Source organism: Danio aesculapii, chromosome 3, assembly GCF_903798145.1.
Source record: "Danio aesculapii chromosome 3, fDanAes4.1, whole genome shotgun sequence".
Taxonomy (NCBI): domain Eukaryota; kingdom Metazoa; phylum Chordata; class Actinopteri; order Cypriniformes; family Danionidae; genus Danio; species Danio aesculapii.
In genome coordinates, this window is record NC_079437.1 from 49,323,490 (window position 1) to 49,339,597 (window position 16,108).

Genomic DNA, 16,108 nt, shown 5'->3' on the forward strand with positions numbered 1-16,108 from the left:
ACATAAAGTACTCTTGTATATCTCTTGTTCACTCCATGTTTCTAGAAATAATGTGCAGTTCTGTGTTTTGCACTAGTGAGTGGACTTAACAAACGACCTGTAGGTTCTTTGTAAAAACACTCCATGTTTTGGGAAAAAACATTGTGCAATTCTGAGTGTGTAATCTAAATAACTTAGATTTGTCATAGCATTTACATTGCTGCTCTCTGATGATTTAAAGTGCTTCTTTTTTCCTCACTTGTAAGTCCATTTGGATAAAAGTGTCTGCTTAATAAATAAATGTAAATGAAGTATTTAATGTGGTTTCTCTGTACATAAAATCACTCACCCACTATGGGTGAAACCAGAGCATCCAGAGGATAACCATATGAACAAGGGGAGAGCATGCAATCTCCACACAGAAATGCTTCGTGGCCCAGCCAGGACTTGGTATATAAAGATAAATTAAAAATATATATATATACAGACACACACAAAAAAGAAAATAAATAAATTAATTAATTAATTCAAATATTTGAAGTGAAATTGAGTCTAGGTAGAGCTGAGAATTTATTTGATCAAACACGGTCAAAAAAGCAGCGTTCATTTTACTGACGGTCAGCTCAAAATACAATAGATCTAGTGAAACAACATCAGTTTTGATGCTTAATTTATCTATTAGTTCTTTCAAAAACAAAAGATATAATTCTAAAAGCAAAGGAAACTAAATTAACAACTATAAGAATTTCAGTATTAGTAGCTTTGCTGGCAAATAGTAGTCCTGTAAACATGACCAATTATTGTTTCTTTTGCGTTAGTCTGTTTGTGTTAAAAGATATATTTTCTAAATTCTCCAAAAAATTTTTGGGTTTTTGGCCCAGCATGGGGTGAAATGTGGACAAAACTCTTAATTGGTTTTATTTTCAAAATTCTATTTAAATGATACTTTTTAACCCAACAGTGGTTTGATCCAATTTTGGGTTATAACAACAATCATTGTAATTTGAAAAAAATATGCTTGCTTTTTAAGACTGATGACAAAGGACAGTTAATTTTCAAGTTATATACATATTCAAAACTATGATTCACATCTCACAGTAGCTTATGCAGTCAAAATCGATGTCATGTGTTTGGGTGGGAGGGTGTGCATGAGTACATTCAATTGTCAGTGCCCCCAGGACATATTCCATTCAGTACAGAGTCTAAACCATTATCAAAAGAGATCAGAAAAATAATGCAATGTGGCATCTGACTAATATTATGTTTAATACTGAGATAGAAATTCTTCAGTTGTCAAGAACATCAATATTAAATCAAAGCAACCTCTGAAAATATGCCTAAAAGAGCAGGTAAGATGGACATTTCTTAAAAACATGCAGCTTGTGTAAAATGCAATATGTCTGCTCAGTTCTATTGAATGTGGAATTGTTGTGTAATGTAAATCTTAAATGTATATTTATTAAAAAAATGCATACTGTCATAAATGCTTGACTATGCATCTATGTTTTATTGTGATTTACATTTTGATGTGATCACCAATATACTAAAGTATTGTAATGTTATTCATTAGTTAAGATACATTTAAAAATAAAAATAATAAACTTCATCATTACAATTGAGTATTTAAAATGTTTAAATATGAGACCTTGAACTAAAAAGCCAGTCATGAATGTCTATTTTTTATTTTAGAACCATCTAACAGCTCAATAAATAAGCCTTCTATTGATGTATGGTATTTGTTAGTATATCAATATTTGGTCGAAATACAACTATTTGAACATTTGTAATCTGAGGATTCAAAAACATCAGTATACTGAAAAAAATCTACTTTAAACTTGTTTAAATTAAATGCTTAGCATGCACATTACATTTAAAAAATGCAGTTATGATATAGTTACATTGAAAAATGGACAAGCAATTTTAATAGAACATGATCTTTATTTATTAATGTAATGATTTCTGGTATAAAAGAAAAACATATTTTTACCTATACGGTGTACTTTTGTCTACTTCCACAAATATTTATTTGAAAAATAATATTTGCTTTGTGGTCCAGGGTCACATATGTTGTATGAGAAGCTCCCAAATGCTATTATGCATATTTGATGTATAAGATCTTAGAATTTTCATTGAAAATAATTATAATCTGTCCTTGACTTGGTATTTGTCATGCATTTTTTGAAGTCACATAACATTTTGAAGACATTACAGACATTAATTTGTTGTGGTAATTCTGTTTTGGTAATAATAATAATTAAAAAAAACTATAGTAATATAAACACATTACCCAATACTGTAGTTTTCTACACCTAAAATGTATAGTATGCCACACCACAGTTTACTGTAGTATACTATATTACAGTTTCTCAATTCACTAGTTAATACTACAGTATAATGTAGCATTCATTAAGAAGTGTTGTAAATACTATTCATTTACTACATGGAGTAGTAGTAGGTCATTGACAAACTGCACAAAATTGTGATCAAAGACATTTAATCTGATAATAATGACATCAAGATAATCGTTTTGTAATAATGACTGTGTAGTAAATGTTGCATGTGAAAATACCACATCTAATAGCAGGATTTTACTCCAAACTTCCTTCAAAACTTCAGTTGCGTGTTTGAAATAAATCCTTTTGTGAGGTTATTCCATAGTTTTGTGATAATTAGTCACGCTGAAACAATGAAAGATCCAATAGTATCTCGATGCAGCCTTGATGATGCAAGCTAAGACTGCATATCTGCAATGTCAGACACAATGCATCCAATAGAGCTGGTGACATCACTGTGAGGGGCAGGGTTAGGTGTGGGGTTAGGTGAGCCCATTAAAAGGCATTGGATGCAGCTTAGAGTGCACTGCACCAGGTCTGCATCCAGACCCCTCTCGAAAAGAAATTAAATATTCTGTTTAAAATGCAAAACTATTGGGGATTGGGTTTCTTCTTTGTGGGTTTTTGGATTTTCTGGGTGAGATGTTTGGGAAGAGATTTAATGCTGATCACAAAAATGTGCTTCCCTGACAAGATGTGCATGACAATTGCAGCTTTGCTCAATCATGTTTATATTTCGATTAATTACCCAGCCCAATCAAGAACTCATTTTCCACAGTAAGTTTTCATGGTTGCATTTACACTGTCACTAAGAACTAAGCACACTAATTGAATTACTTAGTGTGGGTTTGAAACAACAAGAGCATCAATGGCCACTTGGTTGCTTATCCAAGTTATATTAACCAATTGGTCAAACCCATTTGGCACAGCTTGACTTAAGGTGTATTCACACTATGCTATCCGAACCATGCTTGAGCCCGTTTCCCATATCATTTGAGAAGTGTGAGTGCTCTGAATCGGGCTCAGAAATGGTTCAGTTGGCTGGCCCTGGCCTGATTGGAAGAGGTGTGCCAGAGCGCGGTTCACTTGGGCCATCGGGGGAGACGGGAGGGGGGACAAGCGTGCTTCAGCCCTGTTCAAGGCAACTGTAAATAGTGTGAGTACACCCTTACTTCAGTTTGGTTTAGCTCGGCTCAGTCTGCATTTTCACTGCAGTTTAGTGCTGCTTAAATTGGGTGCAATTATGATATAGTTGCCCTGCTGGAATGATGTTTTTGATTGGCTGCTGTTGACTATTTAAATATAGACGGTATCTCTGACTAATTGGTATCCCTGTACCATGCCGTACCATGCAGTGGAAAAGCATTTACTGTAGTAGTAACACTATTTATATTTGTAGAGGATTTTTCACCTTATCTCATTATGTTTCATCCCCTAGGGTTTGGTGATTTGGAGCTAAGGATATTGGTTATAGGGAGCAGTGGTCCATCTCAGTTCCTTCTCACCAACTTCATTTTGGGCAGAGAGGAGTTCTCAGAGGAAGTCTATAGCATTGCGAGCAGCCAGAAAAATGTAGGAGAGTTGGTAGGAAGACGAGTCGCGGTTGTCAATGGACCGAACCTGTATGACAAAGACATGTCCAAGTCCAAGATGAGGAAAGAGCTGAGAAGGTCCATGTGCTTGTCAGCTCCTGGACCTCATGCCATTCTCATCGCTTTCGAACTGGAGAAGATCTCACCAAATGACTTGAAGACCCCCAAGCTGGTTAAGAATAAATTTGGGGAGAATGTGCTGAATTACTCGATGATCCTCTTTGTTTATGATGGGCATCTGAGCTCTAGAGCACTCAATGATAAAGTCATGCGAACTGACTGGCACCTGCGGGAGCTCGTGGAGCAGTGCAGCTGCCGCTATCACATCTTCAGTAAAAACTGGAGAAACCCTGCTGCAAACAGGGAACTAATACATAAGATTGAGCGCATGATCCAGGCTTTGGGCGGACACCATTATATTAATCGATCTTACAAAAGGGCAGAGGAGAGCGTCAGGAATGAAGAGAGAAAGCTACGCAACAAGAAACAGTCTGAGACCAAAAGGACATGCCGGGAGCTGGAGCAGCAGTTCCGGGGTGATGAGCTTCGCTGGCAGATTGATGCCTACAATGCGAGTGTTGGGGCAGAAATCAGGGCCAAGGCTGAACTGCAGAACAGTTGGCTCAGGACTTCACTAGCTGTGGGACTGGGACTGGGGTTTGTAGCCGGAGCAGCTATGGGAATGATCGTGGGCTCTGTTGAAGGGCCAGCAGGAATGGCGGTGGGCGGGGCTGTGGGTGGAGTTGTAGGTGGGGCTTCAGGTGCTGCTGCACAGCTGGCCATTGAACACATAGATGACAGAGTGGGATCACATCCCGGCAGTTTTAACACAGCCTTTGTAAATCGCTTCTACCGGGCACCTCCAATCTAAACATAGAAAGCTGATGTTTTTGTGTGTTTCTTTCTTTTAAAAGCTGGCCATAGCATCATCAAATGTAACTACAAAAATGATCCCTAAGTCCAAATATGTTTGGTTTACTACTGTTTAATTGCCAGTAAGCAGTGTGAAATGTATCTGGATTCTCTAATACTCTTACCATGTTTTATACATACTGTATAATGAAAACTGTAGTTGCATCTGAAATCATATACTTACTATACAACAGTATGTGAAAGGAGTTTAGTGTGAATGTCGAAATTCATAGTAGCCCTTTTAACAAAACAGTAGATGAGAATAACATTTTACTATCCCATAAGCAGTTTAGTTTAGTTTGTTCGTTTACAGGGTGAATGCACAATAATAAACATTACTGTAAAATGTGCCAGAATTAGCCAAGAATGGCTATTTTCCATCTGTAGACCACTTACAGAATGTTAATAAGTCACAACTAAAATAGAAGCACAGAATAATAACATAAAATACACTTTCATATATGAAATACAATTAAAAAGTAAAAACAAAAACAGACTGATGGCAGCAGAAGAGGACAAAAAGTGTCAAGAATACAGTACTAATGCTGACAATGCTGATTTGTCACTTACCAATTTTTTACCTGAGACTGAAAAGAACGTATAGTAAGTGATCTTCTAATTGGGATGGAGTGGGATGGAGTTCCATTCCCTAGCAGCTTTCACTGAAAATACTGACTGACTAAATTGACTTTTTTGAGAGGAATAATACAATTCCCTCTTTCACCACCTTTAGTAGATGGGTGAGCAGTTGTAAAGTCTTAAATACTAAACAGATATGTACATATTTAACTAAACTTTCCCAACTAAGCAGGTTGTATTTCTTTAATATTGAACAATGGTGAAATTGAACTGATTTCTTATCAAGGGTTTTTATAGATTGTTTGTATAATGATTCAAGTGGCTTCAAAGTAGTAATGCTGGCTTGGGAGCAAGTGGTTAAACAATAAGTGATATGAGAAACGATCATGGAGAGATAATAGATTAGGGCAGCCTCACATGACATCTGATCACGAATAAATCTAAAATTTGCTAAACTGAATCTGACCCGGTTACAAACCTTTTTAACATGTGACTTAAGATACAACTTTTAATCTTTCCCCTGATACAAATACATCTGATACTACACTTACCCTACCATTCTTAGAAAAGTACATACACACTGTTTTAGAGATGTTCAACTGTAAACAGTATTGATATAACCAAACTGAAAGATGTACCAGCAATTCTGTGAGTTTGTGAGAGTGCCAGAACTAAGAATTTGTCTGGGCCCTGTGAACTCTATACTAGTTTTTTCCCTATACCATTGACTGCTCGTGCCACCATAGCTGGCCCGCATGAAGGTCATATAAATAATTATAATCATATAAATTATATAATTACAGACATATAAATATAAATAATTCATTTATTGATAGGGGTTAAAAGATGCTTGCTGTTGCCTTTTGTCCTCTAAATAACAAAGTAAACACATATTACTAAAATGACAGCGGTAAGAAAGCGGTTAAAGCTGCCATAAACTTAATGTGATGTAGATACGTTTGCACCAAGTATGACATTATTTTTCCATGTTTAATACTAAAGCTGCTTGCTTTAAAGCACAGGTGCCCAAACTAGGGTGCCCAAAGTTGGCCCGTTGTAACCTTTAATTTGGCCCTGCATCCCATCTGAGAAAAAAGTACAAATGATGGGAAGGGTTGGGACGAATGCTTTTAACAGAGATTGTCATTTCTAGTTTAAAATAACCATTTTTTGTTTGTTTGTTTTATTGCTGAGCTACAAAAAAGCCAATTGAAATTAAATGTTTCATTTAAATGTTAATTGTAAGTACTTTGAAAAATATATATAAAGGCATCTGTGAGCAAATCAAGATAAAATCATGTCGGCACCAACGGCCTAGTGGTTAAGTGCGCAAACATAAAGCACCATGGTGCTCATGGTGACCTGAGTTCGATTCCTGGCTCGAGGTCCTTTGCCAACCCTTAGCCTCTCTCTGCTCCCAACTATTTCCTGTTAATTCTTTGTACTATTTATCCATTAAAGGTTAAAAACCCCTAAAAAATAATTATAAAAGAAAAAATCAGGTGCAGCTTGATTTTCTTAACTCCATTCTGTTATAAATGTTTTTACTGTAATAAGTTCCTCATAAAAATGTAAAGAAAATGTATACTGCATTAGTTAATACAACACAATGTTTTCTAGTGCTTTTTAAATAAACCACTAGCCTCAATCTAGTTTGGTTTTTAGTCCGTTGTAAGAAAAAGTTTGGGCACCCCTACTTTAAAGGATTCAGCTCTGTAAACTGCTATATAAATAAACATGACATGACTTTATTTGACTGTGGTGAAACATTTCAATGTTGCTATTAATTAGAATTTGAACAAACTGAGATTCTCCTGTTAAGTAGTTTTTTTTTTTTTTAGTATTTATGTTCAGTTTCACTTGTCTGACCTGACATACTATACAGAACCACATCTGCTTATTATGTCATTGCCATGGGGTTTAATGACATTTAGCACCCAAAGAAAACGTTTTCAGAAAGTTTAATTTGGCAAGCTATTTTTGAAATGATACATATTTAACAAACAAACAAAAAATCTTTAAAATGTTGTCACACCTGTTGTTTTTTTTATCATTTTACTTTAAGCATATTGAGACCTTCTAGTTCTTTGCTTTACTAAAGCCATTAACAAAGTATTGTATCTTTGGTTTTTATAGTTTTTCACCACACCCTTGGTACAATGTAACTTTTACAGCTGTACATACTTTAGAGGTCATGCACATGCATTGACGTGTTATGTATGTATTTTATACTCAGGTGTGGTGTATATGTGGTCAAAAAGTTTACGACCAAAAGACACAATTTAGCATTTTTACAGTTTATAATACACTTTTTTTTACTGTATTTTTATTCCAATTTATTCTGTTCTAATGTATTGTACAAGTATTCAAAAGTATTTTATGTTGGTTTTCTTCAATGATGGAGCAACACCTGCATATTATGTATGTTATATTATCCAGCACATTTTTAATAAAATGGATATCGAATTTACAGATAACTCACTCTCTCTCTCACTAACTCTCTCTCTCTCTCTCTCTCTCTCTCTCTCTCTCTCTCTCTCTCTCTCTCTCTCTCTTTTATTTGTAATAAAAAATAAAGCATGAACATTGACATTAAACAGGTTTACATATAGGCTATTCGCTTTAAGGCCTAACTATTACGGAGAAATTGCTGATCACATACATTATTTTAGTTGACGTTATCCCGATTCTTCAACATGTCGATGCAAGATCGGTTTTGTATGCACTATTAAGGGGTTGAACTAGAGTTGCGAAAACAGGAAGCCATATCCTCACTCGCACTCTGTCTCTTTTTTCCAGTCAATTTCTGTCGCACTTTATCAACCTGTTTGAGGGAAAACAGAAGGGAATGGGTATGTACAATACTATTCTTAAAGAAGAAATTGAGAACACGCCATTTATGCAAAATCTAAAATAATAACTGGGATTGTGATACGAGATAGAATATTTTGATGATCAAACTGTTATGGACAGTAGTTGTGCAAAGATTAATGCGTTTTAACGCCTAACTACGATTAATTAAACAGCTATAAATAATACGCTCTTCTGCTGTTTTCAGTATAATGAAACGGCTACTTTAAATGTTAAAATACATTTCTAAAAATAGCTATTTTGCTTTTAATATACAGAAGATTTTAAAATCGAAACCAATAGAGATAGACAGGCGGTGTAGCTAAAACTCTGGTCATCATTGAGTGGGGCAGGACTATGAGAAACTTTTTAAAAGTTTTTTAAAGAACATTTTGAGGTGAAGAAAAATTCTCTTTATAAGTTCTATCACAAATCTTGTCATTATTCGTATTTAATTAACTCTCGTAATTATTATACTAGAGATTTAACACATATTGTGAACAGTTTTTTTCATTTAATTATATAATTTGTGTGCATTTTTTATTTAACACAATTAAATAATTTAGTGTGTTTTCACATGCAAATAAAGTCAAAAGACCAGAAAGATAGCCAGACATTCATTTAAAAAAAAAAAAACACCAGAAGCTATATCTTTGTTCTTAAAATTGTTTATAGTAGGAGGCTGTATGCTGCTGTATGTGCCAATAGTATCTGGATGCAGCCTTGATGATGCAAGCTGAGACTGCATATATCAATGTGCTATGCATGACCTTCAGAAGTTTCGGTAAGTGGATGTTTCTTTTGAAAAAAGTACTTTTATTGGAATAATTTGACATTGCAATAATTGGTTTTTCTGATATATATATCTGATATTTCATAAAGATCTGAAAGCTGTATATTCAAAAATTAATTATTTTAGATTGACTGGGATGATTTTCTAGGGGTCTGAATAATGCCTAAAATAATAAACAAATTGCAAGCATAGACACATACAACATAACAAAACAAAACAAAACAAAACAAAACAAAATCAGACAATATTCTGGTAATAGTTATGTAAAATACTAATAAAATCATACAAAAACGGTACAATGTCTTGTGCCTGGATGTTGTAAATGCTCATAAAATGCTCAAACAGTCATAGGCCTTATAAACATGCAAATGAAAACTTTCACTCCATTATGTTTAAACTCTGCAGTTACTCCCCAAATCATGTGTTCTGAACTGTGGCTCCTGCTCAGCTTCAATCCCAAATTAGCATTGCACATCCTGCAATGTGACTACTGGAATATCGATGCTGAAACAATATATTGTGCAGCTTTTTTTTATGTCTCTTTTTAAAAATTTAAAAAAGGTTAAATTTAATAATTTAGAATAGGATGGATGAAGGTCTCGGGGGTTTGGGACAACAGAAATAATAGCAATATTTAAATTCTTAATTAAATTAACTCTTTAAATAAAAGTGCTATATTTAGCTCAATTTTAGTCAAGGACAAAATGCCCCTTTTTGGTGTTCTCATCATACACTGTTAACAATTTCCAGTAGAATCTGCAGTAGCTTACTGGCAGCAGTTTGGCAGTAATTTACTGTAAATCAATTGCAGCAAATATACTGTATTGGCATTGACAGGACAATTTATCTCACTATAAAATATAAAGTAATATTTACAACACAACTTTAAAATACAGTAACATACAGCAGAACTGTCCAACAGTAAAAATGTTTAGTTCATATTACATTTAAATACTGTGTAATTTACAAAAATTGTTAACAGTGCATTCAAATGATTTGCACACACAAAGAAAGCACATGAAATGAAAGTAAAGCATCTTTAACACATCTGACTTTTTCAAAAAATAAAATGTTAAAATTTGGGTCAATATTGCATCATCGTTCAGCACAACACATATATTTATGTAAAAATAAAAACCACATACTAATTCTGACCCCTACTTATTTAAATATGTAACTGAATAAGAGATTACAGTATGTAATATTGTACTTTAAATGTTTAAAAATGTAATGTTAACAACTCGATAAGACAGGCGCTCATAATTAACAGCAGTGTTGGGGTAATGCATTAAAATGAGTTACATAATATTATTGCTTTTCTAAGTAACAAGTAAAGTAGTGTGTCACTTTTCAAAATTAAGTAGTAATATTTGAGTTACTTTTTAATAAAATGTTATGTGAGTTACTTTTTAGTTTAGTTTATTTGCTTTTAAAAACAAATTGCTAAATTAAAATGATCGTAGTCTCAATGAATCCCGGTCACAATTAGAGAATGCAAGAACAGGAAGATGGCAGCGTCTTACATTTCTGCGATAGAAATATTCTCTTTATTTTGAATACATGAAAGAAAAGGAAAAGAGGATTATCTGAATGAACAGTGATTTTACTTTTTAATAAGACAAAAAGTACAAAAGTAGCACAAAAACGCATTGCTTTAAACTTTCGTTGATCTGTATATATGGCATGTATAGCTCTCTGAAGTTTACAGTTCTCTGAAGATAACATTATGCTAAATTTATTTTATTTTTGTGTTTTTTATAAAGGTAAATGAAAGTTATACAATGTGTTGTTCATTGCGGAGCTCCTCTATTAGAAAAAAAGAAGAAAATTAAGCCTCAGCCAGGTCAGAAAAAATATTGCAAAAGTCACTCAAAATTAATGTAACGTATTTCTTACTTTGAAAAGTTACTAAGTAACGCAACTAGTTACTTTTTGGGGAAGTAACTTAATATTGTAATGCATCACTTTCAGAAGTAACTTTCCCCAACACTGATTAACAATATGTTTTTTTTTTCCTATAATCAGTTATTTATCTAAAAATTTAATCTGTTTTTCTCTTTTTATTTAATAGGATAGCAAATCTCTAAAATTTCATCTCCTGTCAGCGCTACTCTTAGCATGGCAACAGTCAAAGAGAAACCTCGGAGAAGAGATAGCTTAGACAGACCTCCTAACAGTGAGTTGACCAGCATTTCAGAAACATTCAGTGAATATCAAAATGCTTAATAATGAATTTACTTTAACCTTCACCTCACAGTGAGCAGTGAAACATCACTAAGGATGCTGATCTTCGGCAGCTCTAGTCATGTTCAGATCTCAACTTCCCAGTCTATTTTGGGGCAAGACGTCTTTTCCAGATTCAAAGTCAACATTTCAGCTACCAAGAAAAGCTCAGGGGTCTTTCAGGAGAGAAAAACAACCCTGATCAACACCCCAAATCTTCAGGATAACAGAGGCTTACCAGACCGTGTCCTCCAGAAGGAACTGAGGAAGGCCGTTTGTTGCTCTTGTCCTGGTCCTCATGCTGTTCTGCTCATTCTAGATGCACTTCATTTGACCGCGGACGCTACAGACATATTGAAGCCTGTGGTGCACTACTTTGGTGAACATGTTTTGAAGCACATACTGATTGTTTTATACCACAAGAAAAATCTGAGAGCTCTGTCCATAGAGGATGAGGTGAAGAGGAATAAGAGCTTTAGTGAGCTTGCAGAGAAATGTGGCAACAATTACCTGTTCTTCAATGAAGAAATAAACCAGACTCACGAGGGAAGCCAGACACAAGCTCTGTTCACCAAGATTGATGAGATGGTCTTGGAGCATGGAGTTTACTCAAACCTGGAGTTCAAGGATGCTGAAAAAAGAATTCATATCGAGGAGCGTTTCATCAGAAAGTCCAGGGAGAAAGAGATCAGGCAGACAATGGAGATGCTGGAGAAGAAGCATTCAGGAGAAGCTCTGGCTAGAGAGATGAAGAACTATGAAGACAAGATACAGATGGAGTGCAGAGAGAAAGCAGAGCTGGCCGTCGCTGATAAAATTGGCTTCACACTTAGAGTTGTTGATTATGCTGTTGCAGTGGGGAAAGGAGCATTTGTTGGGGCACTTCTGGGGTTTGCAGTGGGAAATGAGGGAATGGCAATCGGAGCTGCTATTGGTGCTGGTCTTGGTGGAGTACTTGGAGGTGCAGTAAATGCAGCATGGAGCTACATATCCAGCTCATTTCCAGATGCTCTCAGGGATTCCACCTAGTGCATTTTTTTGTTATTGTTTATCTGGGGTAACATGTAATTAAAAATAATATATTTTGTGGCAATACCCAAAAATACATTTTCTAATGTAAATATATCAAGTTTTGCTTTAGGAACTTTACTTCAACAACTTTAAGGGTGATTTTCTTGGTATTTACATTTTTGTGAACCCTTAGATTCCAGATATTCAGTTGTATCTGGAACAAATATTTACCTATACACACTCTCAGAAATAAAGAGCTGTCACTGGGGTGGTACCTTTTCAAAAGGTACACATTTGTATGTAAAAGGTCCATATTAATACCTCAAGGGTACATATTAGTACCTAAAAAGTACAAAAGTGTTCCTCTTAAAATTTGTAGGTACTAATGTACTTTTGAGGTGCCAATATGGACCCGTCAAGTACAAATGTGTACCTTTTGAAGAGGTACCACCCCAGTGACAGCTCGCATACCTTTATTTTTGAGAGTGCACAGTGGTGTAAAGTAAGAAAATACTCAAACTACTGTAATTGAGTATTTTTTTCTCAGGAATTTTAATTAACTGTTTTCAAAATGTGTACTTTAACTTTCCCTTAAGTACTTTTTAAGTGCAGTATTGGTACTTTTACTCCACAGTTTTTCTTCAACCTGCAGTCACTACTGTCTATGAGGATTAGAAAACGTCCAACCTAAAATCAACCAAATATCAACATCTAATGAGTTACAGCTTGACATTGAGTGGACATTACCACTATAACGTCTGTCAGATGTTGGATTTGCCCTACCTAACAAATAAATGTCAGTATTTGATGCCAATATGACGTTGGTTTAAGATGTTAGCTCAACTTGGATTTTAGTCACTTTCTAACACAACCTAAAATCAACCAAATATCAACATCATTTGACATCATTATTGGACATAAAAATAACATTGTCCTTAGAAGCTGGCTAGACATTGAATTTTGGTCACCCGACATAACGACCTAAATCTAATCTAATATTAACGTCTTATGATGTTGTGTGCCTGCTGAGCTAAATGCACTTCAGAATGTTACATTTACACACACCTACAAATTACATGTAAATGCATCACCAACTCACTACTCTTGAGTACTTTTGAAAGGGCTACTTTTTACTCATACTTTAAGTATTATTTACAAGAGATACTTTTGCTCTACTTGCACTACATTTTTAGGCAAGTAATGGTACTTTTACTTGCGTATAATTTTTTTTCAGTACTCTTTCCACCACTGCCTATACATCAAACCATACATCAATGGAAATTTTATTTCTATAAATCTCAAGGTCAAAAACAAAACATTTATGACTGGTTTGTTGTCCAGGGTCACATTTAGTAACTTGTTTTAACCTTGTGTGAGTATGTCAGCCATGTTTAAAAAAAAAAGCAAACATTTATTTTCTTAACCTGTACCTCATTTGAGCTCTCTTGGTCACCATAAAGTGAATTGACTGCATGATGAAGCAGAATGCAGTTAAAAAAGAGCCTATAATTCAGAAAAAAAATGATAGCTGTTTTTTTAGTTTAAAGTTAATAAAGTTGTTTGTGATATTTGTATTTGATAAATATTAGTTATATCACGGCAACAAGAATGCCATTTTCCTGAATTTTAGTGTGCAAGAGTGATCGCGAATGTGATTTTTCTATTCATCAGTTCAATATACAATAAGCTAACATTATTTAGACAGCATTGATTTCACCTGCAAGTAATGTAAATAGGCATACTGTAGCCAGAAAAATATTGTATTTGTATCAGTATCTTACTAAAAATGGTTTTGAACAAAGCCAGAGCAGAATATTTGTGCATCTCTCAGCAACACTACTGCTTTGTCTGTAATTAATCTGCCTTTGAATTTATTTTTTGAGTCAAAGATTCAATTTCTCTTGAGCTGGCAGACACTTATTTTGAATAAATATTTACTTTGCAACCTCTAAAAAATATATTCCTCATAGGGTCCCACTTTATATTGTGTCGCTTATACCTGTGAATTTACACGGTAACTAGATGTGTAAGTATGTACACATTGGTACTTAGTATTTACTTGTGTAATAATGGTGTAACTACACACATGTAACAACCCACTAAATAGTATGTGTAAGTTCAAATGTGTAACAGGACATTAATAACACAATATTTGGTAAACTACCCCTTTAATGTAAATTACTGATGTGATTCTACAGTTTACCGTAAAACAACATATAAACATAAGGCATTTGTATATTTCTATATACACTTATAATTTTGGTAGAAGTTTGCTGTTGTTAAACAGTTGCACAAAGGCTTAGGTTTTATTTATTACACAGTAATTTGTGACCATTTTGCACTTTATATTGAGTGGACAGTTCCTAATGATTTACCCTGTAATTACACTGATATCACAAGGTGAAACCTTCTAATGCAGCGTTAGTTCTACCATTCTTATTCTAATACAGTGTTCAGAAGTACATGGTATGCAAACAGGTGTGGAAGTGGGAAAACACCTGCAAGTATATTGTTGTTACACAATGTACTTATGTAATTTTTGTTACAGATGTGTACTCTTTTAGTGTTGTTACCAATGTCCTGTTACACATTTGAATTTGTGTAGTTACACCAGTATTACACAAGTTAATACTATGTACTTGTGTGTACATACACTGTAGTTACATATTACTTACACATCTAGTTACCGTTTAAGTTCACAGGTATAAGCGACACTTAATGTAAAGTGGGACCCTTTATAGTATATAAATCAATGTGGTTGTGGTAGGATTTGCCATACTGATTTTTGCATACATTCTTTTTGAAATTGAATTGAATGTTGTCACAAATTTTTTATGAAAGACATGCATAGTAACATATTGCATAATAACAAGCCCTTATATTGCACACTGCTTTATGCTTCACATTAATTATATATCAGACATGTGAAAGTTTTCTTTCTCATATATCAGAGGTTAACAATTAATCCTGGGGATTCAAATGCTGATGTTTTACAGTAAAAGCTATAAAACCTTGGATTGATGACCTTGTTGGCATGTTTGTGCCATTTGTATTCAAGTGTTACGACTTTATAGTTTTGTTCTAGGGTTTAAGAGGCAACATTTAAAGGTGGTTAAAATTTGTGGTGAGTAGATGGCAAAATTTCAACAACAACCAAAATACTGCCAAAAATAGGTGAATTTATTTACAATCGTGAAAAGGCAAACAGAAAAGAACAGTATTATTTACAAGATCACACAAAAGAGAATAAATCAACGTATTATGGTTGGGGAAACGAGAATTAAGTGGCGCCAAATAAATGAAAGTAATAGAACAAAACGCCCAAATCTAGCTATTATAACCCTCTAAACTATCTAATAGAAAATAAACAAAAAGAACATCTTCAGCGTTTTTACGCTATATCTAATCCTATTCTTCTAACAAAAAATATGAAGAAAACTTACAGCGGGTGGCGCTCACTTCTAAACTAGTGTGTTTAGACCACAGTGGAGTTATCTACGTGATGTAAGATGTATGTCACGTGACCTCTAATCTCCTCGAAACCCAGGGAAAGGCTGACGCCAGAGATAAGGGATTTTTACAAGCACACAAACAAGACGGTAACAGCTATGAACACAACAAGAACAAGACCAAAATCAAAACTCTAAACTAACATCAATATCACATCACATAAGCCAAAACACACACAAAAGCAAGCAGCATAAAGCAAACAAGACAGAGCAAAAAGCAGAACGAGCTTCCCCGCTCGCGTCCCTTTAAACTGTGAGCTCCTAATGTGATTGGTAGCGATGTCGATGACGTCACAGGGTGGAATAGAGATTGACATCTTCACGGAC

At 34.5% G+C, this 16,108-nt stretch overlaps 2 protein-coding genes across 5 annotated transcripts; both read left to right on the plus strand.

The window, feature by feature from the left end:
• Nucleotides 1-1,312: 1,312 nt before the first annotated feature.
• LOC130219746 (GTPase IMAP family member 5) lies at nucleotides 1,313-4,775 on the plus strand. The gene is made up of 2 exons (XM_056452207.1): nucleotides 1,313-1,328; nucleotides 3,751-4,775. Exons 1-2 carry the CDS (start codon nucleotides 1,313-1,315, stop codon nucleotides 4,773-4,775), a joined length of 1,041 nt encoding a protein of 346 aa, XP_056308182.1.
• A 3,382-nt stretch (nucleotides 4,776-8,157) lies between these two features.
• Nucleotides 8,158-13,088, plus strand: si:dkey-120c6.5 (GTPase IMAP family member 7). Of its 4 annotated transcripts, XM_056454158.1 has the most exons (5): nucleotides 8,158-8,247; nucleotides 8,921-9,029; nucleotides 10,802-10,881; nucleotides 11,110-11,214; nucleotides 11,296-13,088. In XM_056454158.1, exons 4-5 carry the CDS (start codon nucleotides 11,157-11,159, stop codon nucleotides 12,288-12,290), a joined length of 1,053 nt encoding a protein of 350 aa, XP_056310133.1. In that variant the 5' UTR covers nucleotides 8,158-8,247; nucleotides 8,921-9,029; nucleotides 10,802-10,881; nucleotides 11,110-11,156; the 3' UTR covers nucleotides 12,291-13,088. The 4 variants fall into 4 exon arrangements, with proteins under 4 accessions (XP_056310133.1, XP_056310132.1, XP_056310135.1 ...); XM_056454157.1 differs by lacking the exon at nucleotides 10,802-10,881; XM_056454159.1 differs by lacking the exon at nucleotides 8,921-9,029 and having other exon boundaries at nucleotides 8,220-8,247.
• The last annotated feature ends 3,020 nt before the right edge of the window (nucleotides 13,089-16,108 follow it).